Below are 26,317 nucleotides of genomic sequence, written 5' to 3'. Positions count from 1 at the left end.
CCTTTTTGCCTTGTTTGTGCAGTTTCGGATCTTCCTAAATGCTCCTGAAGGCAGCACTAATACTCATGGTGGTGCAGCGTCCAGCAGGTGGCGCCAAAAACAGCCTATGGCGTCAATGACTCGTACAGCCACAAAGATCTCTCGGAGTGAGTCATCTTGCTCGCACAGGATCTTTGTCCCGGCTGGTTTTCGGCAGCAGCTCGGAGTGAGTCATCTCTTCCACAGACGATCTCGGAGAGCTCTTCTTGAGCAGAATGGCAGGCAACGCGTGGAGGTCACTGGTAAGAAGCACCGTGTTTATTCCCGGTTTTAGACCACCAAAGCTCTGTGTGTTACAGATGAACGGGGCTTTGTGTGTGTGCTGAAGCCTGTGTTTGTCACTTTGTCCGTCTTTACGCGCTCTCCGCGTGTTTTTCGGGCTGATGTACCTTGGTTAGCTCTTAGCCAGGAACCCACGTCCTTCACGTGAACGGAAGCTTCTGGAGCTAACGGAGACGTTTACCCTCGTCTCACCTGTCTAATACAACTTTGACTTTCTTCACATATTCCCCTCCGCCAACCTCAATCTGGTTACCTTGACAATACGTCGACCTGTCCAGCTCTTTCTGCTCTTTAGTTCTCTGTGATCCCCAAATCCATACTAGAGTGACGGAGAAACCAACGCCAGCCTCCGTTTAAATTTGCACGAATTTAAGCTCAGTTTAGAGTTTAGATGGAATCATTAGATCGTAGAAGTTAGTTGAAAACATTTCACGAAAAGTGGATATCCTCTGATAACTTCGGCAAACATGAAATTCAACATGTAGCTAGTTCTTGGTAGACTCAAACTAGGTGTGGCTGCTAAGAAATGTTTGCTTTAACTAATGTGGAGACGAACACCAGACTCCCTGTTTAAATAAAGCAATTTACCTTAAACTCGTACTATGATTAAATTCCAGGTCCCGTTTTAACTGACGGAAAAGATGTCAAATAATGTGAGGCTCCTGAGATAAACTCGGCATTGAAAAAAGTCACCGTAATGTAATTGGCAGTAAAAAATGTGAGAGATATACTACATTATCCAAAAATAATCAACATCAGCATACAAAGGAACTACAAAACAGAACAGCGGAATTGGTGGTGATAATTTTCTCCCTTCTTGTAATTTGTTACTGATGCTTGAATTTAGCCCTAGAACTTAAAGTTTGTACATATAAGCTCCTCAGGTCATTTTTAAATGTTATAATATGAATTATTGGGAGTGTTTCAAGCCTCAGCAGCAAATAATCAAGGTGATTCTTTGCACTTTTGTTTTACACATCAACAGCAAGTGTTTTCAAACAGCTGAACACAGACTAACCATCACGATCAGGTTGTTTTTGAGCTGCTTTGGTGTGTTTTGTGTTGAGTTGACCTTTACGTCGTCTCTTCCAGCTGACCCAGGCAGTGGGGGTGGCGGTCAGAAAACCGGCTCTGGCTTCAGCCTCCTTTTCAAGAGGGGTGAGTAGCTCCACCTCTGCCTTCCTGGGATGCAATCAAAGAGATGGTTTTTGCTTCACAACTCCCAGAAAATCCATTTATAAATAACAGGAAATGTTTTACATGAAAGCAGACACCTTGATCTCGGCTGGACTGTGATCTGCTCCAGCTGTCTGAGTTGTGTCTCTCTGTCTCTGCAGGTGAAGACAGTCACCATGATTCCCGGTGATGGAATCGGTCCAGAGATCTCCGCTGCTGTCATGAAGATCTTTGAAGCAGCAAAGGCAAGTTTGATCAGACTTTAGAGGCCAAATCTGGAAAATGATCTCACCTGAGTCCTCTCAGAGTCAGCGGATTTTTGGAACAGTAACTTTAACATATTTAATAAAGCCATGAAAAAATGTACTTTTTAATGCTGTGGGTATTTTCTGAGTTATAAGCACCTCGAAGTACATGGACGATAGCTGGTGCGTTCTAATTTTCCTTGTTTTTTCCACCATTTTTCATCTCTCGTAACTTCTTTAGTTCTTTGTACCCTTCAAGGGTTACCCAAAATACACTTTTTATTTAAGTTTTCTCGAGTAAATGATCAGAATATAGAGCAAACCTTCAGGGGATCCATGCACTTTTCTGTTCCTCTGTGTCACAGATATGGACTGGACTTTGACACCCCTGCGTTAGAGCATTTTGATAAATCTTTAGTGTGTTTTCAGCCCTGAAAATTTCATGTGATATCACCTTTTCTTATAAAGTTATGTGAGCTCAACGTGCTGGAAATAAATAAATACAAAGCACTGCTGGCTATTCTAAGAGGGTCAGGTGGGAGGCACTGATTGGTTTTGGATCAGTTTCTAAATAAAATTTTCCTCTGAAGGCTCCAATCACGTGGGAGGAGAGGAACGTGACGGCGATAAAGGGACCTGGCGGCAGATGGATGATCCCTCCTGACGCCAAAGAGTCCATGGACCGGAGCAAGATCGGTCTGAAAGGTCTGCACGTGTCCGTTACCTTTAGACAGATTTCCTGGAAGATTCCTGCTCGTCAGTGTTTTTTGTTTTTTACATTCTTCTTTTTTTCTCCATCAGGACCCCTGAAGACACCCATCGCTGCAGGTCACCCCTCCATGAACCTGCTGCTCAGGAAGACCTTTGACCTTTACGCAAACGTGAGGCCCTGCGTCTCCATCGAGGGCTACAAGACTCCGTACACCGATGTCGACCTGGTCACCATCCGGGAGAACACGGAGGGCGAGTACAGCGGCATCGAACACATGGTGAGTGAACGGAGGCCGAGTGTGCGACAGCTCCAAGCTGAGAGGGTTACAGCGGGCTGTCCTGAGTAATCCTGACAGGTGTGTGAAAGCAGCCGTCACAGGCGATGCACAAACTGCAGACAGAGAGGAGTTCTGCTTAATTTTCTGACACAGTATGTGAAACGTTTGGTAGTGCATTTGTTTAAAGTGCTTCATTTTGTTCTGTTTTTATTTGTGGACTGTGCCAGAGCAGCTTTGCATGATTCACATTTCAAAATAAGCCTCACTTATTCTACACAGTGGGCCTTGCTGCTGCTGTGGTTCATGAAACAAGCTGTTTTAGCTCCTCCCCTTGTAAGTCAGCTTCCTTCCGATTGGTTGCCCCTCAAAAACAGTGTTTGAACAACAGGTGGGTGGGGCTTCTTTGCCTCAGATAACCATATTAGGGATTTCCTGTGTTGCTGACATCATTCAGAGCCAGGAGTAGAAAAAACTGTGTGAGGTCTTTTGGATCACGGGGGTTACTGTAGGTACACTGAGCTCATTATTAGAAGCTTTGGCCGTTTTTAAGGTGAACATCCACCACTGTTCACCAACAGCTAGCAAGTTTACACTTATTAAGGCTGTGCACCCTGCCAGGATTATCCACACCTGTTCATTTAGGAGCTGCATGGCATCCTTTTGTCCTTCAGCCTGTCAGGGTTTTTTTTTCTGTATTCAAACAAAAACAATCACCAATGAGCAAATGTGTGCAGGAATCTGTCACAGTGACTGTTGTCCAGTTCTTTAGCGTGTGAGTCAGGATGCTGCTGGAAGCTGTTAGCAGGTGTTGTTATCTGTGTTGACTGGTTGGTCTACCTGCCTCCTCACCTGTTCCCTGCAGGTCAGCTAGCAGCTGCAGGCAGGACGCTCTGCTCCTGTTCGTCTCTCCTGGTAAGAAGGAGGAAGCGGCGCCAGAGTCGTATTCACAGAGCACCTCGTTCCACCTCTGATAGATTCACTTTCATCCCAAAGACACAAACTAAGGACCTGAGACTGTTTCACATTCTGCTCACTGTGCTGCAGACATGATGAGCATGCTAACTATCATCCTGCACTGAGCAGCTCCCTTATTCAGACTGTGGATCCAGGTCTTTAATTCTCTGGACTCCTGATTGGACAGTTAGTTTCTTATGCTGATTAGATCCTTTGATATTTGTTATTAACTCAAGTTTAAAGCACAATCCTCTGGACCTTCAAATATTTCTGCTTTGTTTCAGCCTGTTCTGCTCTCCTTCACCTTTGTAAACATTTGGGCATAGACAGGTGAATGGAAAGCACAGCAGGCTGAAATAAAGCGGAATAGTCCTTTAAATCTTCTTGGTGCTTCTGGATGTTTTGTGAATACGGCAGAACCACTGCCAGCTTCCTGAAGCTCACCTGTTCACCCACACATTCCCGGCGTGGATCCGTCTGCATTCACACTGTCAGCTCAGATCTGGAGACGGTGTTAGCACGAAGCCCAGCAGCAGGGAGAACCTGTTAGCATGAACGCTGATGTCCGTGTTCAAAGAACGAGGCATCCGAGCAGATCTTCCAGCTGGCAGTGAACGTGTGTGTGTGTGTGTAAAGTCTCACATCCATCCCCTGTGAACCTCCGCCTGTTCTCCGTCTGGTGATTCTTGTCGCCCCTCCTCCTTGTCTCAACTTTTACCCACAGCTGACCTCAGGATGGACTAATAACTGCAGCAGCTGAAACTCTGTAAGGTCAAACCTTATTTGAGAACAAGTTTAACTTGGTAAAGACCTCGAATCTCATGGAAAAGATGTTTGCTAGTGTCCTAGAGGTCTGAAACCTCCCCTTGAATATATCTGATTAATTATGTCCCCAAAACGATGCTTTTATATCTTTGAAAGATTAGGCCTCCCCTCCCTGTGTGCGTCACATACCTCTCTTGTTTCCTAATCTGGAAACTGTTCCATGTATTTCCACAGAAAAGCTGTGGAGAAGCTTTTTCTGCACCGGCACGGCACCGAAACCTTGACTGAGCACAAAGGTTGAAGCAGCACAGGCTGCAGTTACAGGCTGCAGGAGGGTCTGTTACACTAATTTTCCTCTGACTGAATTGCAGGGTCTCCTCGACTTCCTGTTTTAAAACGCAGCGTTTAAATCGATCGAACCAGCTGTAACCTTCTATTTTTTGCTCCGTTACCTATTGGCTAACGCAGCAGACACACTTCCTGTTGCGTGCATGTGTGTGGAGGCAGGAGGATCCACTATTAGAATTGCCCCGTTTTCCACTGATTTCCACTAGTTTGCCAGATGTGTATTCAGCCACATCCGTCTTTTCCTTCTGTGTTTCTGGTAATCGGCGCAGTCTCTTGCGTCCCTCCACAGTTTGATTGTTGATTCGATTGTGTTCTGTCCAGCTGTGAGTAACTTCAGTGCGTTTCTTATCTTTTTGTTGCCGTAGATCGTCGACGGTGTTGTTCAGAGCATCAAACTGATCACAGAGAACGCTAGCAGACGCATCGCTGAGTACGCCTTCGAGTACGCCAGGAACAACAAAAGAACGAGCGTGACCGCCGTCCACAAAGCCAACATCATGTGAGTGCAGCCCATCGCCCTGTGTGTCAGTCAGTGAGACCGCAATGTTTAGTCCTCGTGTGCCGAGGCTGCGGCGTTGTCGTCATCCGACGCAGGAGGAAGAACAAATTCAGAAACCTGATCACAGTCATAGGCAACTCATTTATTCACCAGTGTAAGGTTTGACTTCTTAATCATCAGTAACTGCCAACAAAAGCACTTTATTAGCAGGAAAGAAATGGAGGTGAGGTAGATTCATCCAGTCGGAGGCCCATGGGAGATGGACCAAACCCAAAGTCCATCTCACATGGACAGTGGGCAGCCTGCCTCCAGCGAGGGTTACCACCTGTTGATAGTCAGTCCACAGGTTACTGAGTTTCAGCTTTTAGGACGGGGCACAAGTGCACCTCTGTAAAGGAAAGGGCTCGATTAGAGATAACATACAGAAAGAAGGAGAGTGGAAGTAAATGAACAAAGAATAGTTGTTGAAAGCCAAAATCCAAGTAATCACTCCACCTTAGCTTGCACGTCTGAGGGAGAGGAGTGATTAGAGGACTTATTTAATCGAATTACTTCAAACAGTTTGGGGGTTATTATGTTTCCTTTAAATAAAATGTCACCCATGTTTTGTCACTCACACACTCTGTCCCTGTCAGGCGTCGTGTTCCCACGCAGTGCAGATGTTGTGTTGCTGTTGTGTAACTCCGACTCTGTTTGCAGGCGGATGTCAGACGGTCTCTTTCTGAGAAAGTGCCGCGAGGTGGCTGAAAACTACAAAGACATCAAGTTTACCGAGATGTACCTCGACACCGTGTGCCTCAATGTGAGTCCGCCAAACAGTTCAGCAGCCAGATGTTCTGCAGCTGTTTCACAGTCTGCATTTAATGTGTTTACCTCATTAATCCAGACAGTGAAATAATTATGTTTAATGAGTGTGTTCAGAGCTGGATGGACGTGGGGGTTAATTTCAGTATTACGTAGTATTGCTTTTCTCAGAATTCTGAGAAAAAAGTCAGAATTCTGACTTTTTTTTTCTCAGAATTCTGGAAAAGAAAGAAAGATGTGCCCACCTTTTGTTTAGTTTTGTTTCCAGTGGCCCTTATCCTCTTCCGTACTTTCCTGACATGTCCCGATGCTCGTGTTTTCCAGATGGTCCAGGATCCAACCCAGTTTGACGTCCTGGTGATGCCCAACCTGTACGGAGACATCCTGAGGTCAGTGAATTATTCGCTCTGAAACCTGTGTTGCCAATCAGAGGCTGTGATTGGAAGTGCTGAGGTCATGTGACTGTGTTTCAGCGATCTGTGCGCTGGTCTGATCGGAGGCCTCGGCGTCACTCCCAGCGGGAACATCGGCGCCAACGGAGTCGCCATATTCGAATCGGTTTGTATGGCTTTGTCTTTTTTAGTGTCGTGCAGCTCCATCTGAGTTATGATACTTCATCTGCTTTTATTGTGCTTCATACACTGAGTACTTTACTCTTCATGCTGTAGTTTTACTGCACTTGCTTGTTGTTCTGCACAAAAAGCATGTACAATCTTTAAAAGCAGATGCTTTAAAAAGATTAAATGTTCTTTTCTGATCTTCTGTAATTTGTTATATGATGTCAGGTGTTCTTAGTCTTTCAACCAATGAGGTAAATGACTCCCTGGGAACAAAAGCTCCATTCCCAGGGATTCATTTACTGCTGGTAGAAGTAGAAATTTAGGGAGGGGGCTCTCACCCCAGAGGTGTCACTGTGGTCATTTGGGAATGAGTTTGAGAGTCTGTGCAGTTGCCTGAGTTGTAACCTTACTGTGGACACACACAAGCAGCTGCAGTCGTGTCCTTAAAGAGACAGGAGCTACTGAAAATGTCAGTAAAGGGATGAATAAGGATTTAATCTGAACTGTGAATAAGGCAGAGCTGCTCCGGTCGAGCCCTGGGGTGAAGTATTGTTGAGCTCCACCTCGACCTGGTACACAGAAAAATCCCATCAGTAAAACTCTTTAAAAGATATTTCCCACAAAACTGAATGCTTGGATTGAACTTGTAACAGGCAGTTTTACAGTGTAATTATCTGAGTGTAAACCAGTCCTGTAATCCTGTGACCAAACGTCTGTAATCAGGAGACCTGCAGATTTATTGTTGTTTTGCTGACAAACTAAAACGAATGTTTGTGCTGCAGGTCCACGGCACCGCCCCTGACATCGCCGGCATGGACCTGGCGAACCCCACTGCCCTGTTACTGAGTGCTGTCATGATGCTGCGTCACATGGGTCTGCATGACCATGCCGACAAGATCCAGACGGCCTGTTTTGACACCATCAGAGACAAGAAGGTGAGGCTGAAGTCTCTCCTTGGAGGGCTCCAGTATTTTTGTTCCTTTAAGTCGAAGTTTCAAACAATGAAAGCAGCGTGTCTGTAACTCGTTGTGCCAAAAGCTCCGACTGATCCAAACACTGAATTTTTACTCTTGGTTTTGGATGATGACAAAGAAAGGGGAGTGTCTTAGCAGCCCCACCCACCGACCTTCTATTTATGAAGGGCAGCCAATCACGAGCAAGGTGGCCTGAAAAGCTCGAGAGAAAGCAGAGAAGCTTAAACGGCATGTATCAGGCGATCTGGTTGGTTTCATCAACGCCCAGAATAAATAGGATTATTTTCAATTGTGAATCATCCAAAGCCTGCTGACAGGGCTGCTTTTAATCTGAGTGGAGGCTGCTGGATACTTCCTGTTGAGCTCTTCTGAGATGACAGTTGATACATTGTTACGCCTTAGGAGGCTTATTCAACAGAAGTCAGTTTGAGCACCACCCAGTGGCTGTGGATGGGTCTGCACTTTAGTCCAGGCTGGCTGTCAGCAGCACCACCTGCTGGTTGGAACAGATTCCTGTGAAATAAGAGCTGCTGCTCACTGATGTGTTTGTGTTTCAGGTTCTGACGAAGGACCTGGGAGGAAGTGCGAAGTGCTCTGAGTTCACAGCTGAGATCTGCCGTCGTGTCCAGGATCTGGGCTGAAGCTGCAGGGGAGAGGCCGCTGTTGGAGGCTCCCCCCACCCGCCCACCTATCCTGCTGACTCGTCATATCTCTCTGGAGCTGCTGGCTGTGGAGGGGCGGGGCTTCTGCAGCAACATCTTGAGTCCTTAACATTCACAGCAAGCGTAACGCACAAGTTTCACCAAGAAGCATGAGATGAGCCTTTCTTACTGTAATATCAGATCAATAACGGTGTCAGTGCTTCGTTCCATTCGCATATTCTTTATCGTATTTTTGTAACAGTAGTACTGCGGGTAAAAGGTCCTCTTATTTATTGTTTCCACTTCCTGTTACTGCTTTATTCACTCCTACTCACCCGGATATATAAAAATTCTACAAAGAAAGGTCTCTCCTCTGTTTTGTTTTTCTTCTGCACCTCAGACACTTGGACTCAAACATGCAGCTTTAATGCTTCAAGTTTAGCATCTGCTCTTAACACTCGTTTTTATTTGAAATTATTCAGAAACAGTTTAGCGTATCCTGTTAAAGTCAGAGTGGAACACTGAGCAAACCATCAGGAAACATGGCAGCACCAGAGAGAGGTTCTACTTAACTTCAATACCACTAGAGGGCACTGTTTCACCGGTGGGTGTGTTGAAATGTTCCAGATGTGACGTTTCTTATTTTTTAGCAACACTCATTTCCTAAAGAGGCTTTCTCCCAAGGCCATCACTGCAAACGAGAATGTCCTCGTTATGACCTCGTTAAATCAATGCTATGTTGAGTCATTACGACATCTTGTCGTTCAAACTGGGATTATACATTTTAGCATTATTATTACCCAGAGTTGAGATCATTTAATAACCTTGCCCAATTAACCTAAATGAATTGTAAGAGAAATGGCTATAACTCTATGTATTGACCTTTTAAACAATACCAGTTTAAGGGGGGTGGGGGGGCAGCATCAAGAAACTGTTTATTTAAAAACAGAAACCTGTCTTCACTCTTTTCCATACTCTGACCACTTTGTTAGGTACACGTTCTACAGTCTTAATATCCCAGTCCCTGGATTTCTACCAAAAATACTGCTGTCATCGCTCTAAACCAAAGTTGCTGGGCCCCAAATAAGGACAGAAGGGTTACTGCTAAAAATCCAGCTGTGATGAATCGCCATCCCTCCACTGAGACTGTTTCTGATGAGACTTTATCAGAAACAGTAGGTGGATCAACTGGAGGGCCAGATGGCTCAAGACTTTTGCAGAGTGGGTGGAGCAGCTTTAATCCAACAACAGGAAGAAACTGAAACTGAACAGAAATAAGTCATGAACATGAAAATGAAACAAGACCTAACCTTGTGATGGAGTCAGTCTGAAAGTCCAGAGACGTTGGAATCATGATCCATTAGCAAGCACATAATTCATGTTTATAATAATAAACTAAACAGAAACCAATATAAATAATAATATTTATAATTATCACCCTTTCCCTCCCTGCAAATTACGTCATGTGACCCCGCCCCCATTTCCTGGCTGCGTCAAATTGCGGCATACAAACGGGAAAAAGAGCAGTTTTACTTTCAAAATATTATTTGTTTTTACCTGCAGAGCGCAGTGATCGAAATGAAAACTAAACTTTTGAAAACAAAATATAAAAATGTAGATAATTGTGAGTTATTTAATTTAAAACAAGAATAACAGAAACATGTTGGAGATAAAAGGAGCTCAAACCCACTGTATAAAGTCACGGTAAATGAATGAATAAAATTAATTAAATAATAAATATCAAACTATATATGATGAAAACTGAAAAAGAAGCAATTTACACATATAATATTTTTATATTTTTTATAAATATTCATAATTTGTTTTTAGAAATCCGTAAATATAGAGATCAAAATAAACTTTTATATTCGCTGAATTTCAAGGGTAGTCTTTCACATGGAGCTGATACACGCATCGTAAATGTTTTTGTGTTAGTACAATGCACACTGCAGATTTGCTTTATTATTATACTCATTTAATTATGTCACAGTCAACACTTAAAAACATTTTTATAACTTAGTTGTAAAGCACATACAAATTATTTAAAGAGGCAGAGGGATACAAACGAAAAAAAAATTAAAATAGCAAAAATACTTACTATATTAATTCATGACATTTAGAATAAAGAAATAAATAACCATTACTCTATTTTACTATCATAAACCCATGCACACACCTATTTGCAAACTACTACTACTACTACTAAATGATAATAATAATAATAATAATAATAATAATAATAATAATAATAATAATAATAATAATTACCTATGATGTTGTTTCTGTTCCAGACTTTATACGTGTGAAATGTTATAATTACTAACGATCATCAATAACGGAGCACGCTGGGAGAGGCTGGCCTTATTGTGAAAAAAAGGGACCGGATGTGGGCGGGGTAGATTCCGGCTAGCTTGCAGCCGGAGCGCTTCCTGCTGCTTGTCGCTGCTCTCAGAGTGGAACCAGCACGAAACCAGCGCTCCCAGTGAAGCCAGTCCGCCCAGCAGAAAGGGAGCAGGCCGCAGGTTCCGCGTGAACTCACCGGGACACACGGACGGACCGACGGACGGACGGCGGGAAAATGGCGAAGACGTACGACTACCTGTTCAAGCTGCTGCTCATCGGGGACAGCGGCGTCGGCAAGACCTGCCTGCTGTTCCGGTTCAGCGAGGACGCCTTCAACACCACCTTCATCTCCACCATCGGTGAGTCTTCTCCTCATCACCCTCTTCCCGGTGCACCGGCTGAACGGAGGGCTAGCTCGAGGCCGCAAGCTAACTGACCGGAAAAGTGAAAGCGTTCGGGTGGGGTGGTGTGGAGCATGTGACCTCTGACCCCTCAGAAACATACAGTAGTTGTGAAGTGATGTATCTGTTAACTAATTAACTAATGATCGATTATCACTTAATGGAGCATTCCCACGGTTTTTCCCATCCAGTTACTACTACTTATTATCATCAATATCATAAGCAATACTGTAATCAATAATATCAGCGCTGATAAGTTAGAGTTGGAAACACGTGTCTAACAAACTCACAATCAGTGTGGTTAACAACAACTTTATTTAACTTTAGAAAAGAAAAAAAAGACTCAGATGTTATTAATACGAAACGTGTTCTAAATCAAAGGAATTTAAGAAGATTCACTAGAATTTTTTTTTGTTTGTTTGTTTTTTAAATGTGGACAAACTTCTTATAGAGTCCGCCTCAGTTTGCTTTGGTTAATCATTTTGTATGACCTTACTGAACAATTTTAAAGGAAAAATAATAATAATAACACAAATAGAGAGAACATTTTACCAAACAAAATGAAACTAGTAAACTGACTGAGACCAAACCAAGTGGAGAAATAAAGTAAATACAATTTGAAAATATGAAACTACAAAATTATAATAACTCTGGTTGGACCTATTTTTCATTTACTGTCGTTTTTAACATATTGTAAAAAGTAATCATCGCCTACGAAACCAAACTGCAGCTGATGAAAACGTATTTTTTTGTGATGAGCCCAGAGAAGTACGTCTTTGGTCCACTTATACAAAGTTTTTGATTTCTTTCAATAAACCCTAACTTTACTTTGAGAGGAAAAAATGTTGTTTTGTTTCACTGACAGAAATCACAGCTCATACTTCATGAATCTGATTATTAATTAGACAAAATTTTGCTTTCATAAATCTTCATTTTTAAACAGACATTTTTAGATGAAGTCTTAACAGTACTATTTTTTTTCTGTTTTTTTTTTTTTGAGTAATGGCAAAATCAGAGAGTAAAAGAATAAACGATTCAAAATATTTTTACAGAGTGTAGTTATCCTAAGAATTGTACTTTTAGTTTCCTTTTTGTATACACTATGTGCAGATACCACTGCATTGGGCTCTACGTTTTAGAGCTGATGATGTACATCTGAATGTACAATCATAAAAAAAAGAGTCAAAAATGTACAAAATAGTCATGATTTATTTACGTTTTTTGTAATTATTGTCATTATTTTAATAATTGTCTGTTCTGTCTCCAAAAAATAATAGAAGTAGAATATGTGCCTTTGGGCTCTACATCCTGTGATGAACAGCTGGATAAAATAACAGCTGGACAAAGCAGATCCATGTGATGCTCTCAGATATCTCGGCTTCGGTTTGAAACTTGATGCCACTGGCAGAAAGGCTGCTTCACAGAGAAGAGCGTGCAGTTTGAAACATTAGAAAGATGGCACTGAGTTGCATCATGGGAAATGTAGGCTCCCCTTTTTGTGGTCTAACAGTGAGGATGTGTCCAGCTGTGTTGCTCAGATATAAACCTTCCCGTAGTTAATCTCACAGCAGAGAGTCGGAAACGACAGCAGGAATTGTGACGATCAAATGTGGATGAAAACACGACGGAAACGTCTGTTAATTTATTAGTTTTGTCGATTTTTTTTTTTTTTTTTTTTTTAATGGAACTTTTATTAGAAAGATTACTAACTTGTAATTCCCTGTTGTTGTGTTTGATTTATTTATTTTACTTTTTAGATTTCTTCTTCATATAATGGCAGTAAAAAAGCTCCATTTTTAAATTTGGAGATGGTCGTGAAAAGCAGGTGGATGGAAACAGATCAGCTGCAGCTTTACTGATTTCCTGATCTTTAGTGAAGCAGTGGAGCTAATTAACATCAAAAAGTTCATCGATAAATTGCAGTAAGCAGCTGCATCAGGAAGCAGCTGTGCTGACGTTTATCTGGAGGAAGATGTTCTTACATGAGGCAGGTCAAAGGTCATATGAGGCCCTGGTGACGTCTCGCATTGAGCAGGATGCAGTTTAGGCCTTCTGTCTTTGTGTGGACCCTCGGTGGTCCCTGACCGGGACCCTGAATCCTAAAGGTCCTCACAGAGATAGAGAAGCAAGACTGTGTGTGTGTGTGTGTGTGTGTGTGTGTGTGTGTCTGTTTCCGGTGCGTCAGCGGAGTGTGTCGCTCTGCTGTCTTCCTGGTGGAAACAGGAAGTGGGAGCTGTCTTCTTCTATCTGTCGGCGAGTGTTTAAGTAGTAGGGGGTGTGTTTGTGTCTTTGGTATCACAGTGAGGACATTTTTGGTGGTTCTTCAGGCTCTCCCCACGAGGTCTGAGGATTCAGAGTAAAATCAAATATAAGTGAGTGGTTATACAGAGGCTTAAGAACGTGTGTGCGTGCGCGCGTGTGTGTGGGATGGGAGACTGACTGATAGAAGCTTTTATTTTGGGAAAAAAGAAACAAAAGATTGAGGTCATCAAACTGGCTAAAGAGTTAGGTTATTGCTACTCTTATTTATTACTGATTATTTCCTTAACTTGTTTGGTTATTAAACTGCCAGAAAAAGTCTATGTGACGACTTTACATCCCTCAAAACCTCAAAGATTTTCAGCGGACACTCAAAGAGAGCAGCAAAAATGTGTCACGACAGAAGCAGGAAGTTCCTGAGGCCAGAAATATGACACAGGATTTGGCGAGGTGACATCGGGTTTAAGTGTGTTGGAGATGGTTCATTAGTGGGTGATGATGTCACATTTTTACTTTGTCCTGGTGGATCTGCACTGACCTGACTTCACCTGTTCGTCTTTAACTTGGAAGTAATAAACATTAAACGGCAGGTAATTTGCTTCATAGCTGACTGAGTGGATGCACAGCTCCGGATCTCTACAATTAAAGTATTTTTACATTATGTCAAAGTATTTGCTGCATTAGCAAAATGAGATACAATTACAGCCGAATCTGATTACCGCATTTATCAGGGTGTCAAATACATGGCTGGGGGGCCAGAGCTGGATCGTCAAAAGCTCCGATTGGGCCCCTTGGATGGCTGTGGAAAGTGTGAAGCTGGAAGGAGGGCATAAATTTGGCCACAGCTGATGAGGTGTGAGCCTCTGCAGGTCACTGTGTTTAAAGCTGTAGGATGAGTCAGGTGTTACTGGTTTGAATTCTGGTTTTATTTTTGTTCTTTTATTTTTTTGCTCCCTGACAGTTTAACATCAGTCACATTTTAACACAGCTTTCCTTCAAGGCTTTAAATAAACTTTATTTATACAGCCTGTTTCCTGTCACGCTGAGCAGTGAAAGATATTTGCTCTGCAGGCCAGCTTCTCAGATTCATAAAGCAGTTTATCTCTCACGCTCTTTGTTATGTGTTTCATTACAGTTTTGTCATCGGCCGCTCTGCTGCCAGTAGACCTGTCCATGTTTCTGATTGGTCAGAATTGGTTAGAATTATTTGTTAGATTGTTGAAGTCTAGGCTGATTCATCGAGCTGGTAACATCTTTAGCCTGATTGCTGATCTCAGGTTGCTTCATAGTGCGGGCATTCGATTGGTTAGCTATTATCTGAACAGCTGATTGGTGGGTGGACTCTCCTCACAGCTGAGCGTGAGCTGCTGAGCTCTCTGCCGTCTCGCTTTGGGCTCATTATCTCGTTGTCGCCCTGATTTATTTATTTGATTTGTAAACTGAGGGGTTATTGTCTGTAAATTTCAGGCTTTCCACACAGCGACAACCCTGGTTTTTACAGTGGCACCTGAAGGTGTCGTCTTCCTCTCACGGCGCTCCACTCTCTGCTGGGTTGTTCCCAGTTCATCTGCCAGAGCTGCATGAATGTTACATGAGCTCCCACAATCCTCTGCTGCAGCGTTTGGACAGAGGACGCTCTGTGGCTGCTCTGTCAGAGGTCTCGTGAGAGTCAGCTGACCTCTGAGCATGTGTGAGTGTAGTATCTGGCTCTGTGAGGGCCACTTTTGAGGAAGTTGCATTAAAGAGCTGTTATGAGGGGTCCAGACCTGGTACTAGAGCTCATAGGTCAAAGGTCACCTGCTGCTGCATACAGCAGCTACTCTTTGTGGGATTGCCAGTTACAGTCTTGGATCAATCTATAGTTACTGCCTGTATCACAAATTTGACATCACATCCTTTTTCAGGCTGCATGGAGGTGAATTCTAATTGGCTGGAAACGTCATGTGACCACGCTGTAAACCGGTTAAACACAGAAAGTTTTTTTATTAATGCATCTGAAGACTGAACAATAAAAAGTGCACAGAGTGATTGATGATCAGCACTGCCAAAATAACAAAGAAGAAGAAATGAAAACTGTTATTATAGTGATGGAGTCTGGTACAGCCAGAGTGCTTGTCTGTGATGTAAATATGAAGTAGGAGCAGTAAAAACAGGTACGCGCAGAAGCACAAAGGGGGGTTTATGGTGATATTTAGAAGTATTGCTCACTGTGATGTGGAGGATTGTCATGTGTGTGTACATACGTTTTTCATCATGCACACAGGAAGGCAGGAAGAAGGTATTAAATGTTATAAAAGGCAGTGATGTTGTGTTTAAGTGCTGCTTTGTGCTGAGTATTGAAACACTGACACTGAGTTACTGGTTTCCTCAGCTCTGATGCAGGCTGTGTGTGTTTGTGCGTGTGCATTCTTCGTGTTGTGTGGACATAAGACTTTACATGTTCTCACCGTGAGGACTTACTTTCCTACTGAGGACACAAAATAAAACCACCATGATGTAAATGTGAGCGCAAATGCTTAGAGTAGGAGCAGGAAATGAACGTGAGTCAATGTGATGTGTGTGTGTGTTCGTGTGGTATTCATCTTCCTGTTTTTATTTCAGTGAGTGAGCGGTCGCAGACTTCTATAAAGCTCAAACAATGAGCTGATTGTCAGGTTGGTTGGTTAATTGACAAAAACACTCTGAGTTTGTTCTGTAGTTGTTGTGTTTGAGGCAGAAACTTTGCTTCTCATTGTTTTAAAAGGTAATTTTTAACCTCTCTGTCAGAATCGAAGGCATGTGGGCCAAATCCAGACATTCACAAGTTTGAGTCACTTTAGGTTTCTTAAACCCGGCTGTAGGTGCGACTGGCACAGGGATGCGACCGAACTGAGCGAGCTGGCTAACAGCAGGCAGGCTGAAGCTGTGACGGCAGCCTACATGTTTTAGTCAGCAGACAGAAAAGTTTTAAAGTCACAGACGAGAAACTGAAGCTTCAGAAAGCAGCTGAACTGCAAAGAGTCACAACAGAACTGTACCTTCGCTTAAGCTAAAGCTCCACTTTGCAGAGCGTTAAAGGCAAGTTTCAGGGCGGAAGGCCCGGCTGTTTGAAAAACTACGGGGTCAAAGGTCTTTCACTTTTCTTAATTAAATGTTACAAAGGCTAAGGAGCTATTTTGGACTAGTTGAGAGTTTCGTGTGTTTCTAAAGCAGCACGCAGAGCTTTTCGATTAAATTTAAGCATGTCTGTAAAATATATTTGTCTGAATGTTTTTGCTGGTCGTCTTCTGCTCTTTGGCGCGTTTGTATATTTCAGTGTTTGTCTCTTTTTTGGTTTTTGTATCGTCGGCCATTTTATTTCTGTTGGGTTTTTTTCCATCATGTTTTTGGCTGTTTGGGGTTGTTTTTCACATTTGTCTCATTTCTGGAGTTTTTGTCCTTTTCTTTGATCATTTTGTGTCTTTTTTTTTCTGGTTTTGTTTCACTCTTAGACAGTTTTGTCTTTTTGCGGTTTCCTTGTTTATTTGGCAGTTCTTCATTATTTTGGGGGTTTTGTTAAATCTTTAAATACATGTTAATTCTTACTTCCAAAGAAATAAACAGTCTGTAATTCTTCTGGTAGTTTCATTTTAATGGACAGACTTGAAAGATATAAATTGATTTGCATGTCATTGAGTGAAATAAGTAGTTGATCCCCTACACACCAGCCAGAACTCTGGCTCCTACAACCAGTCAATCAGTCACTCAATCACAGACACTCCTGATCTCGTTATGGATATAAACTACACCACCGCTCTACCACCGCGGGCGAGAGCTGTCACAGGACGTCAGGTACAGGATTGTAGATCTAAACGAGGCTGTAATGCGCTCGGGGAGAAGATGACAGCTGTTGGTGCAATTATTCGTAAATGGTAGAAATATAAAATGACCGTCAGTTGTCCTCAGGAGCTCTATGCGAGGTCTTGCCTCATTGGGTCGGGATGATTATGAGAAAAGTGGTGGATCAGCCCAAAACTACAGGAGCAGCTTGTTAATGCTCTGAAAGCAGTTTGGACCACAAACACCAAGAGCACCATTGATAACACTCTCTGCCATAATGGAGTGAAATGGATGTTTGTCAGAGAACGTAAATGATTCGGAGAAGGGTCGGAGAAAGTGCTGTGGTCGGGTGAAACCAAGGTTGAGCTCTTTGGAATCGGCTGCATCCGCCGTGTTGGAGGAAGAGAAATGCTGAGTACGACCTTTCCCTCTCCTTCCCTCAGCCACAACACTGAGGATGGGTTGTTGGTGGGTCTTCCAGCATGACAATGACTCAAAACACACCACCAAGGCAACACAGGAGTTAACGGCATGGAGTGGGCTAACACGAGCCCACTCTAAAGTCTCATCTGACAATGATCAGCTGATGCCCGGGGACTGTGACATTACTGTTTTGCTTCTTAAAGCAGAATGCTCGATTTATCAGCAGCAGACGAAACTGTTAGCTGCAGCATTATGTTGTGGGTGGAGATGGCGGAGGTCAGTGACCTCGTCCGCTGCATGTTTCCGTAACAGGCAGCAGAAAATGTTTCACTTCCTGGTGAGAGAATAGAAAGAGCTGCTGAAGAATGGAGGGAAGAGGAGAGGTTTAGTCTGAGCCGAAGAAGAGAAGCAAAGAGGAAATCAGCTGACTCATTTTCTGCCTTTGCTCACATTAAATTCAGTTCTCTACTTCCTACATCAGTGGATTCATAAGAGGAGAGATTGAGAAAGACGGCACACGGAGGCATCTCTTTGATGGTTGGTCATGTTCAATTCAATTCAATTTTATTTATATAGCGCCAAATCACAACAAAAGTCGCCTCAAAGCGCTGGAGCTGTGGCTGTAAGCACAGCCACAGCTCCAGCGCTAACATCCCAAAATAAGAAAAGTTGACACCTTTTATAAACAGTTAATGTGCCGATGTGTTGCCTTTACGACGCTTGGCAACGAAACAAAACACAGCATACACCAAAACCACAACAGGAAGAACTGATGAGTTACAACCTAATAACAGACTCTTCTAGTGTGCCACGATAAAAGAATGTAACACTCTAATAATCAGGCCCGTTGTGACCAGCGATGATACTCAGCGCAGAGAATAAACGTGAGCCGTGTGAGTCTTTACACAGTGTTGAAACCTGCCCGTGTTCTTCCTCTCTAAAAGGAAACAGAGTAGCGTTTCATTTTTCTGTTTTTGGGGGGAGGGTGGGAGCTTTATTTTGGCGGGTCTGTGCTGCTCTCTTGAATGTTTGGCTCCTCGGTCGTGCGCCTCCTGTTGGTGCCACTCTTTGCTGGATTTCTTTGTATTTTATTGGTGGTTTTTTTTGTTGCTGTTTGGCTGTTTTGATCTTTGGTTGTCTTTTGAGACAATGAAGTCATTAATTGTGAATGTGATGAAAGTTCACTTCTAGCAGGGCTCAATCCTATCAGTCCAAGACAAAGTTAGTAATTTAACAGTGGGGGAAATAAAAATATTACCTGCTCTCTGCTTAAATCAGCACATCCTTCAAACATGAGACACTTAACCACAGAACGGGTCCATAAGAGCCAGGATGGTTTCATCAGTCATTCACTTCTTGTGTCATTAGTTGTAAGATCCATGAATGAATGAATGAAATCAGTTGCAGCTGATGGTGAAGTGGCGTGAGGAGGGAGGGGTTTGGTTAGAGCTGTAGCCCAGGGATTTGAACCAGCAGCCCAAACAGCTGTGAGCAGGAGGAACCCGAGCTGTCAGGGCTTCACATCCGCAGCTTCTCGGAAGCATTTCTTCTGCTCAGGCAGGAAGAAGTGCTTTTAAAAATATCTTCGACTTCCTCTTTGACCAGGCAGGCACAAACCCAGTCAGCTGACAGATTTAAGACGCAGAAGAGAAACAAACACGCCTCAGCGTTTGTTTTAACCACATGGCCCTGCTAGCAGGGCTTCCTCTGCATCAGACCGCAGTTTTTAAAAGCATAAAACTCCTGCGCTCACTGACAGCCGCTTTTATCTTAACTGTTCATTATTCCATCGGTCCTGCTTTTCTGAGTCTGTCGTTGGGCAGAGAATAAGACGGAGTGAGCCCGAGCGCTCTCTGCGTCTGCACGTGATCGTTGCTATGACGCTTTGGCGTCTCTGGAGCTGTAAATATGTTTGTGTCCGGAGCTCGAAGCTGACCGTCGTTTCTCTTTCAGGAATCGACTTCAAAATCCGAACGATCGAGTTGGATGGAAAGAAAATCAAACTGCAGATCTGGTGAGTGCCACTCTCTGCTCCAGCGTCCGTGTGTGAGCTTTGAGAGGAGACAAACCTGAAATCAGGTGTTTTGTTGTGTGGATATTTTTAATGAGCCTCCTCAGTGCGGGTGTTTAACAGTGGCTTCTTCCTGCAGGGACACAGCAGGTCAGGAGAGGTTCAGGACCATCACAACGGCCTATTATAGAGGAGCCATGGTAAGACACACCCCCTTCCTGTTACCCCTCTGCTGATGCACAGGTAACGTGTCGGTCACCAGTGAAACAAGCAAGAAAACCTTTATTTATACAGCGAATTTTATTCCAGCTGAAGCACAAACAAACAGAAGGCAATGATAAATGTAACAGGAAAGACACATTCAAGCTAATCCATAAAGAAATAGAAACCAACAATAGATGAGTAAAACAATAAAAACATGACACCAATAGAAATAAAATGGAAAAACTTGTGAAGCTCAGCATTAGTCCAAATTAAAACCTAAAGTTTAAAACCATTAGAAAAGAAATAACATGATAACTGAGAGCACGACTCAATTATCTACTTTAGTTGCATTTAAACACCTGTACACCTGATTTGCTTCAGTGCCAGGTGATTGGTTGAGACCAGCCACAACCAGGAGGCCTGAGCTGGTTCACATCACGCAGGGCCTTGTTAAAACAAGCTGGTCCTGACCTCAGGAATCAGCTTGCACTTCCTGTGCTGATGTCATTTCCTGTCTTGTGTTCATTAGGGCATCATGCTGGTGTATGACATCACCAACGAGAAGTCCTTCGACAACATCAAGAACTGGATTCGCAATATCGAGGAGGTAGGCCACGCCCCTTTGGTGTCACGTGACTTTTGTTATTTTCAGAGCTCACATTGTTCAGTTGGATTTGAAGAGGTCTTCAGGTGAACTCCACACCTGCTCCCGAAGAAATGCTTGTATGACGTCATCACAGAGTCATGTGATCTGTTATATAATGAGATGACAGACGCTCTCCATCAGATCCGGCTGAGCTTGAGCTGTTTTTGCAACAAAGAATGGGGGAAAATTTCAGTCTCTAGATGCACACCCCAAAAGACTTGCAGCTGTGATTGCAGCGAAAGATGGCTCTACAAAGTAAGGACTCAGGGGAGCTGAATACAGATGCCACACTTTTCAGATTTTTATTTGCTTAAAATTTTGAAAACCATGTTCTTTTTGTACCACTTCACAATTATGTGCTGCTTTGTGTTGGTTTATCATAGAAAATCTCACCACGTTTGTGGATGTAAGATGACAAAAGAGTATGAATACTTTTTCAAGGCACTGCATAAAGGTTAGGGTGTAATTATATGGAAGCCCGTTTCCACCACTAAATAAAAACAAAACAGCTAGTATCCATAACTCGAAATTTCGAGTTATTTTCTCAAAATTTCGACTTAATTTTCTCGAAATTTCGAGTTAATAAGTCGAAATTTAGTAAGTAGTTTAGTAAGTACGCCATCCTTTAAGATGGTTGGAAGATGTGACATCCTCATGACTCATTTCTGGACATCAGACCTGCTGAGCTCTCGTTCCTTATGATGTGTGACATTCAGCGAGCAGAAGATCAGATCGGTGTTAGTACCGTTACTCGCGCTCACTCCGCAGGGTGACGGAATACGACCGTGTGCGTTCACTTCCACTTTACACATCAATTCCAGCTGTAATCAATACTCAGTAATCAGATATTGAGATCCGTGATGAACAGCTGCAGTTATCTCCTGTTTGAGAGGCTGTGGTGTAGGCCCTCCTCACAAACACAGCACACAGAAATGCTAAATCCATCAGTTTGCTTTGAGTGTATGTGGTAGAAATGTGCAAACCTGACACGTGTTCAATTTCCATCACTTATCGGGGTCTTTGTGGCAGAGATGCCAAGACCTCCGTCTCCCCGGTCGCCTCCTGCAGCTCTTCTGGGGGGACACCGAGGCGTCCCAACCAGCAGAGAGATGTGATCTCTGTTTTCTATCCAGTGAATTCTTCTCAGAAAAACAAGAATTCACATTTTTGAGATCACTTTTTTTTTTGTTCAAGGATGCAACTAAATAACTTTAATTTACAAATAAAAATTTATTTTCTTGTAAAGCAGTACATTTGAAAATTGAAGGATAACAACAATAATAATTATACTTTAGCGTTAAAAACATGGTGGATTAATCCGTGTGTGTGTGTGTGTGTGTGTGTGTGTGTGTGTGTGTGTGTGTGTGTGTGTGTGTGTGTGTGTGTGTGTGTGTGTGTGTGTTTTCAGCACGCCTCTGCGGACGTGGAGAAAATGGTTCTGGGAAACAAGTGCGACATGAACGACAAGAGACAAGTGTCCAAGGAGAGAGGAGAGAAGGTCTGAGCCGATCCCTGCAGAGAGCAGGACTCATTCGATCAAACTGAGTGAAAGCAGGAAACCTCCTGGAGATGATGTCATCTTATTATTACGCATTTAGGAGCAGACGAGATTTTTACTCTTTGCTTTGCTTCAGGGATTCATTTGCTGACAGTTAGAAACGCTGCACACTGATTTCATCCTTAATGAGAGAAAACGCTTCTGAACTTATGCTTTAAATGTCACTTCAACCATTTCTTCTGCCTGGGTGTAATCCCTTTCTCTTTGGTTTTCCAGCTCGCCATCGACTACGGGATCAAGTTCCTGGAAACAAGCGCCAAGTCCAGTATCAACGTGGAGGAGGTGAGTCCTGATCCCGATCCGCCGTCTCCTCCGTCAGTCCCGCGCACACGAGGCGACTCATTTCTGTCCCATTTCCCTTCACAGGGCTTCTACACGCTCGCCCGAGACATCATGGCCAGGCTCAACAGGAAAATGGTGAGTTGAGCAGATTGAGGTCTGCGGAGGCGGCGCTCCGACTCGAGCAGCTGGCTCCAGATATGTAAATGACTTTATCAGCTGAACGTGCCGCTAAAATTAAAGACGGAGTTGGTCACCGTGAGCAGGAGATTCTGTTAATCGCCATAATCAGCCCCGCTGTGTTCTTATAACTGATGTGACCTTTGACCTCCTTTCTTCCTGCAGAACGACAACAACCCGTCAGGTGGAGGTGGGCCCGTCAAGATCACGGAGCCCCGCTCCAAGAAGAGCCTGTTCAGGTGTTCGCTGCTGTAGGCGGAGCCTCAGCTCAGACCTCCTCCTCCTGCAGCAGGAGCTGAGGAACAACCTGTGGACAGTTTAGAAGCCTGCTGTGACTCCTCCTCCTTTTCTTCTTCTTCTTCTGTTTTCTTGTTGTCTGCTGTCAGCTCAGCAGTTGGAGGCTGAGCCAACGCAGCATCTCAGTGTTTGTTGCAGCGAGAACACGGAGGCGACGATGATGATGATGGCGATGAAGGACAAGGCCGATGACTGTTTGTACCAAAGTGGGTGGGGCTGTGGCTCCGCCCTCTACTCTGATTTTACGCGTTGAGGATGAAGCATTTAAGGATCAGACATGTAGCAGACTCTTGCAGAGGCTTCAGTCCGACTCTTACAGCAACTGACCAATCACAGACCAGCGGCCTGGACTACGAAGCAGGTAACCAAGGATACGAGGTGCGATTAAAGAGTTCAGCCAGGCGGTAACATTCAGTCCTGAGTCAGTGGGAGTCTAAGAGGTCAGGCGTGGACATCAGCAGCTCCACAATCACCCGCGATGACGGCTGGATCTCGCTCGGGTCTCTGTTCTGTCGGCATCTACAAATCCATCCGTCAGGCTCTCGCTTCCTGCCTCCCTCACTCATGAACACACTTCTCCGATGGGGCAGCAACTCATTCCCAAAGAGTCTTCGACCAAATTCAAATCAGAATCAATGTTTTCCATTTTTTAATTTTAATTTTTTTTTTAATAAACCCCGTAACTGAACTTTCCGATCGCACCTCGTATGTCTCATCTTGATCTAATCGTGAAAAGTGGGAACGCGGTGGTTGTGAAGCCAAACCAGGTTTTCTGAATCTCTGTGCACAGGTTTACAGCCTCGCGCACCGCCGTCACAAACCCCAAAACCTGGTTAAACCTGAGGTCTCTAAGCCCAGGTCCTGCTTCGTGGTTCAGGCCTGTGTCAGATCGCTTCAGCTAATCTCCTGCACGCCGCCTAAAAATGAGCTGAACTACAGGAACTTACCTGATGTTGGTTATCAGAGGCAAACTGTGCAGGACCTTCTTTGAAAACGTCCTGAAATGTGCAGCTTTGTATTTTAGGAAACTTTGCAGGAAATCAGCTGAAAAAATTAAAATAAATATATATAAAAAATATAAATATATATAAAAATGTATAAAATCATTTTCATTTCAATCTTGAATTTCCAACTCAAACATAGGAAGTAAAAGCCCAGTGAGATCGGCGGGCTTCGAACAGACGAGTGGAAATCATAAAAATATTATCGAGTTTTAAATTTTGTGTTCACTAAAATGTCTTAACCTTCATGTGACCTCCAGCCTTCATTTCCTTTCAGAGTTTATTTTAACTAAGCAGAACTAATAGTTTTATATTTTATCTTTTTTTTTTAATGCATCTTTAGTTAATTCTGTTCCTTTAAAACGTCTCTGTGATAAATATGTATGAAAGCAGAGAAAGTCCCTGCGAAGCAGCTTTTTCTTCTCTGTTCAAAGACGCGAAGAAGCTTCTGTTTTTACTTTTGATGCTTTTCTGTGTTTTTGTATTTAGTCGTTTAATAGCACACGTGCTGCTTTTATTTTGTACGTTTTCAAAGGAACTGTACAACCTGCGCTTTTATTTTGAAGTGTTTTATTTTCATGTGCAGCTGCTGGTGTTAGATTTCCTCTTTCTGACTCCCGATCGGTTCATTGGCTGAAACTATATATTTATTATCGTAAAAGATGTGATTGACAACAACGATTGATTAAATTCGATGAGCACGGCGTGGAAACGTAAAGTCAAACTTTTAGTTTCCGCGGAAGGAGCTCGAGCTCTTAAACTTTTGCAGCCGATATTCTGCGATAACTTTGACCGTCACGACAATCCCAAAACACCCCAAACAACAGCGGGAAACACGGGATATAAACTGAAGCTACTTTCAGTTTTTTGGAAAGTCCTCGAATTCATATAATCCCTCCTGACTGTTTCCGTGAAGGCAGAGTGAAAACGGAAAGATTTTGTGACGTCTGTCCTGAGCCCGCCAAAAACGAGTGAGGCGCGTTGCCGTTGGTCGTTTTTGTCTGGCTTTAGATGGGTTTCTGGTTTTACAAATATCGTGAAGTATATCAGAAGCAGTGTGTTTTTTATATATTCAAGTACTTCATAAAGACCCTACAATAACAGAAAGCGCCCGTGTGCACGTGGTGACAGTGGGAAGGAAAAACATCTTTTTAACAGGAAGTACCCTCCAGCAGAACCAGGCTCAGAAAAGACAGCCACCAGTGCCGGTTTAAGTGATTAAATATCCCATTTTTGTCTGAAATATATGTCTGTACTAGTTTTTACTGGAGCCTGGTGAGATGCAAGGTGGTATCAGCAAACTTGGCTTACCCCCCCTGAGCACTTCCTGCCCAGCTCAAAGCCTGCAGGATCTGTTCCGCCAGTTCCTTCGGAGGAAAAATACTTTCAGTGATTTAGCTTCTGGAAAATTCCTAGAAATTGAATTTTGGCTTGATCCCGAGTTCAGCGGGAACAGACGCTCAGCAGCTGCACATGAAGCCCGTGTGCAGAAATCAGTGTTACAGCACGTTTGTTTACAGCAGCAGTGCTTTTATTTTACTCCGCTCGGCTTCCTGTCACAGCCACAGACTGTAAATAAAGATGGATGACATGCCGCCTCTTCCTCAGAGTATCCGCCGTTCCGGTTTAATGCGGAATAATTCTGACCTCAATCAGAGAAGCTGCCAATCACGGCCACAGACATCAGTTTAAAGCACGCAATCAAAAAACAGTAAGAATGTACTTGGACGGGGCGGGGTTTGTGACCTGTGTACCACGTTTCCTCACTTCCTGTCATCCATCTTTATGTCCAGTCCGAACGTCTTAAAGATTAATGAAGAGCTGAAGGAGGCGTGCTCGACGTGTTTTTGTACTTTTCAGCACTTTGTAATTCGCTATGCAAAAACCACTTTTTCCTTTTATCAGGAGTTTGTGTTACTGTGCTCTGATTGGTCACACAGGTCGTCAGACGCATCGATGTGTTTGTCAGAGGTCATACTTTTAGTAGGAAACTAGAGTTTATTTTAAATGTGACTTTCAGATTAAAAGCCTTGTCACTTCAGCACATGGAAAGACGGATGGTTTTAATAAAGTTTTATATTTGGGACTTTGGTGTCGGCTGGGATTGAAAGTTACTGATGAGGGTGAAACAGATGAAGGCTCTGAGGAGGAGCTGGATGTTTTGTTCTTTTTAATCTGAATCAAAGAAAAGGGCTGCAGACCAGAGGCTCTTAATGTGAAATTCACAAGACTGATTCAGTAGGTTTCGGTGACCTCTGACCCCATCAGTGTCTTCCGTTTGCTCTGAGATGGTTGGAGCGTCGTCGCTGCTTCAGCTGATGAACAATAAACAACTTTTTCTACCATCTGGTTTGTTTTTCATCTTTTATCGCTCAGCTGCTGCAGCGAGGAGAGGATGCCTCGGGTTCACTGAGGTGATCCGGGCTGAGGCTGAAATGATCTCCTACAGCTGTTTGAAACACTCGCCTGACCTCAACGTGTGCAGGAGATGTTGGGTTGTGTGATGATGAAACTTTGGTGACGCTTATTTAAAATTAGTTTTTACACTACCTGGTACAGGTACAGTAATTTACTTGTACAGGTGGTAAATGAGATCCTATAGGTGTAACTCTGCATGTCACAGTACAATCAGAAGAGAGGT

General features: G+C 43.4%; 2 protein-coding genes across 2 annotated transcripts; both read left to right on the top strand.

Moving 5' to 3' along the window:
* The first annotated feature begins 155 nt into the window (after nucleotides 1–155).
* On the top strand, nucleotides 156–8,642 carry LOC120721375 (isocitrate dehydrogenase [NAD] subunit alpha, mitochondrial-like). Its single transcript, XM_040011657.1, has 11 exons — nucleotides 156–281; nucleotides 1,414–1,479; nucleotides 1,659–1,742; nucleotides 2,333–2,447; nucleotides 2,544–2,731; nucleotides 5,164–5,297; nucleotides 5,997–6,099; nucleotides 6,426–6,490; nucleotides 6,575–6,659; nucleotides 7,444–7,596; nucleotides 8,193–8,642. The coding sequence occupies exons 1-11, from the start codon at nucleotides 255–257 to the stop codon at nucleotides 8,274–8,276; spliced, it is 1,104 nt and encodes a 367-aa protein (XP_039867591.1). The 5' UTR covers nucleotides 156–254; the 3' UTR covers nucleotides 8,277–8,642.
* A 2,023-nt stretch (nucleotides 8,643–10,665) lies between these two features.
* Nucleotides 10,666–26,021, top strand: LOC120721266 (ras-related protein Rab-8B). The gene is made up of 8 exons (XM_040011481.1): nucleotides 10,666–10,978; nucleotides 19,454–19,514; nucleotides 19,651–19,711; nucleotides 20,245–20,322; nucleotides 21,770–21,859; nucleotides 22,136–22,201; nucleotides 22,286–22,336; nucleotides 22,544–26,021. The coding sequence occupies exons 1-8, from the start codon at nucleotides 10,855–10,857 to the stop codon at nucleotides 22,631–22,633; spliced, it is 621 nt and encodes a 206-aa protein (XP_039867415.1). The 5' UTR covers nucleotides 10,666–10,854; the 3' UTR covers nucleotides 22,634–26,021.
* The last annotated feature ends 296 nt before the right edge of the window (nucleotides 26,022–26,317 follow it).

This window comes from Simochromis diagramma, unplaced genomic scaffold (assembly GCF_900408965.1).
Source record: "Simochromis diagramma unplaced genomic scaffold, fSimDia1.1 OVJJ01000603.1, whole genome shotgun sequence".
NCBI classification, from domain to species: Eukaryota; Metazoa; Chordata; class Actinopteri; order Cichliformes; family Cichlidae; genus Simochromis; species Simochromis diagramma.
Note: the sequence above shows the minus strand (reverse complement) of the source record. Positions and strands in the feature narration are given on the sequence as shown.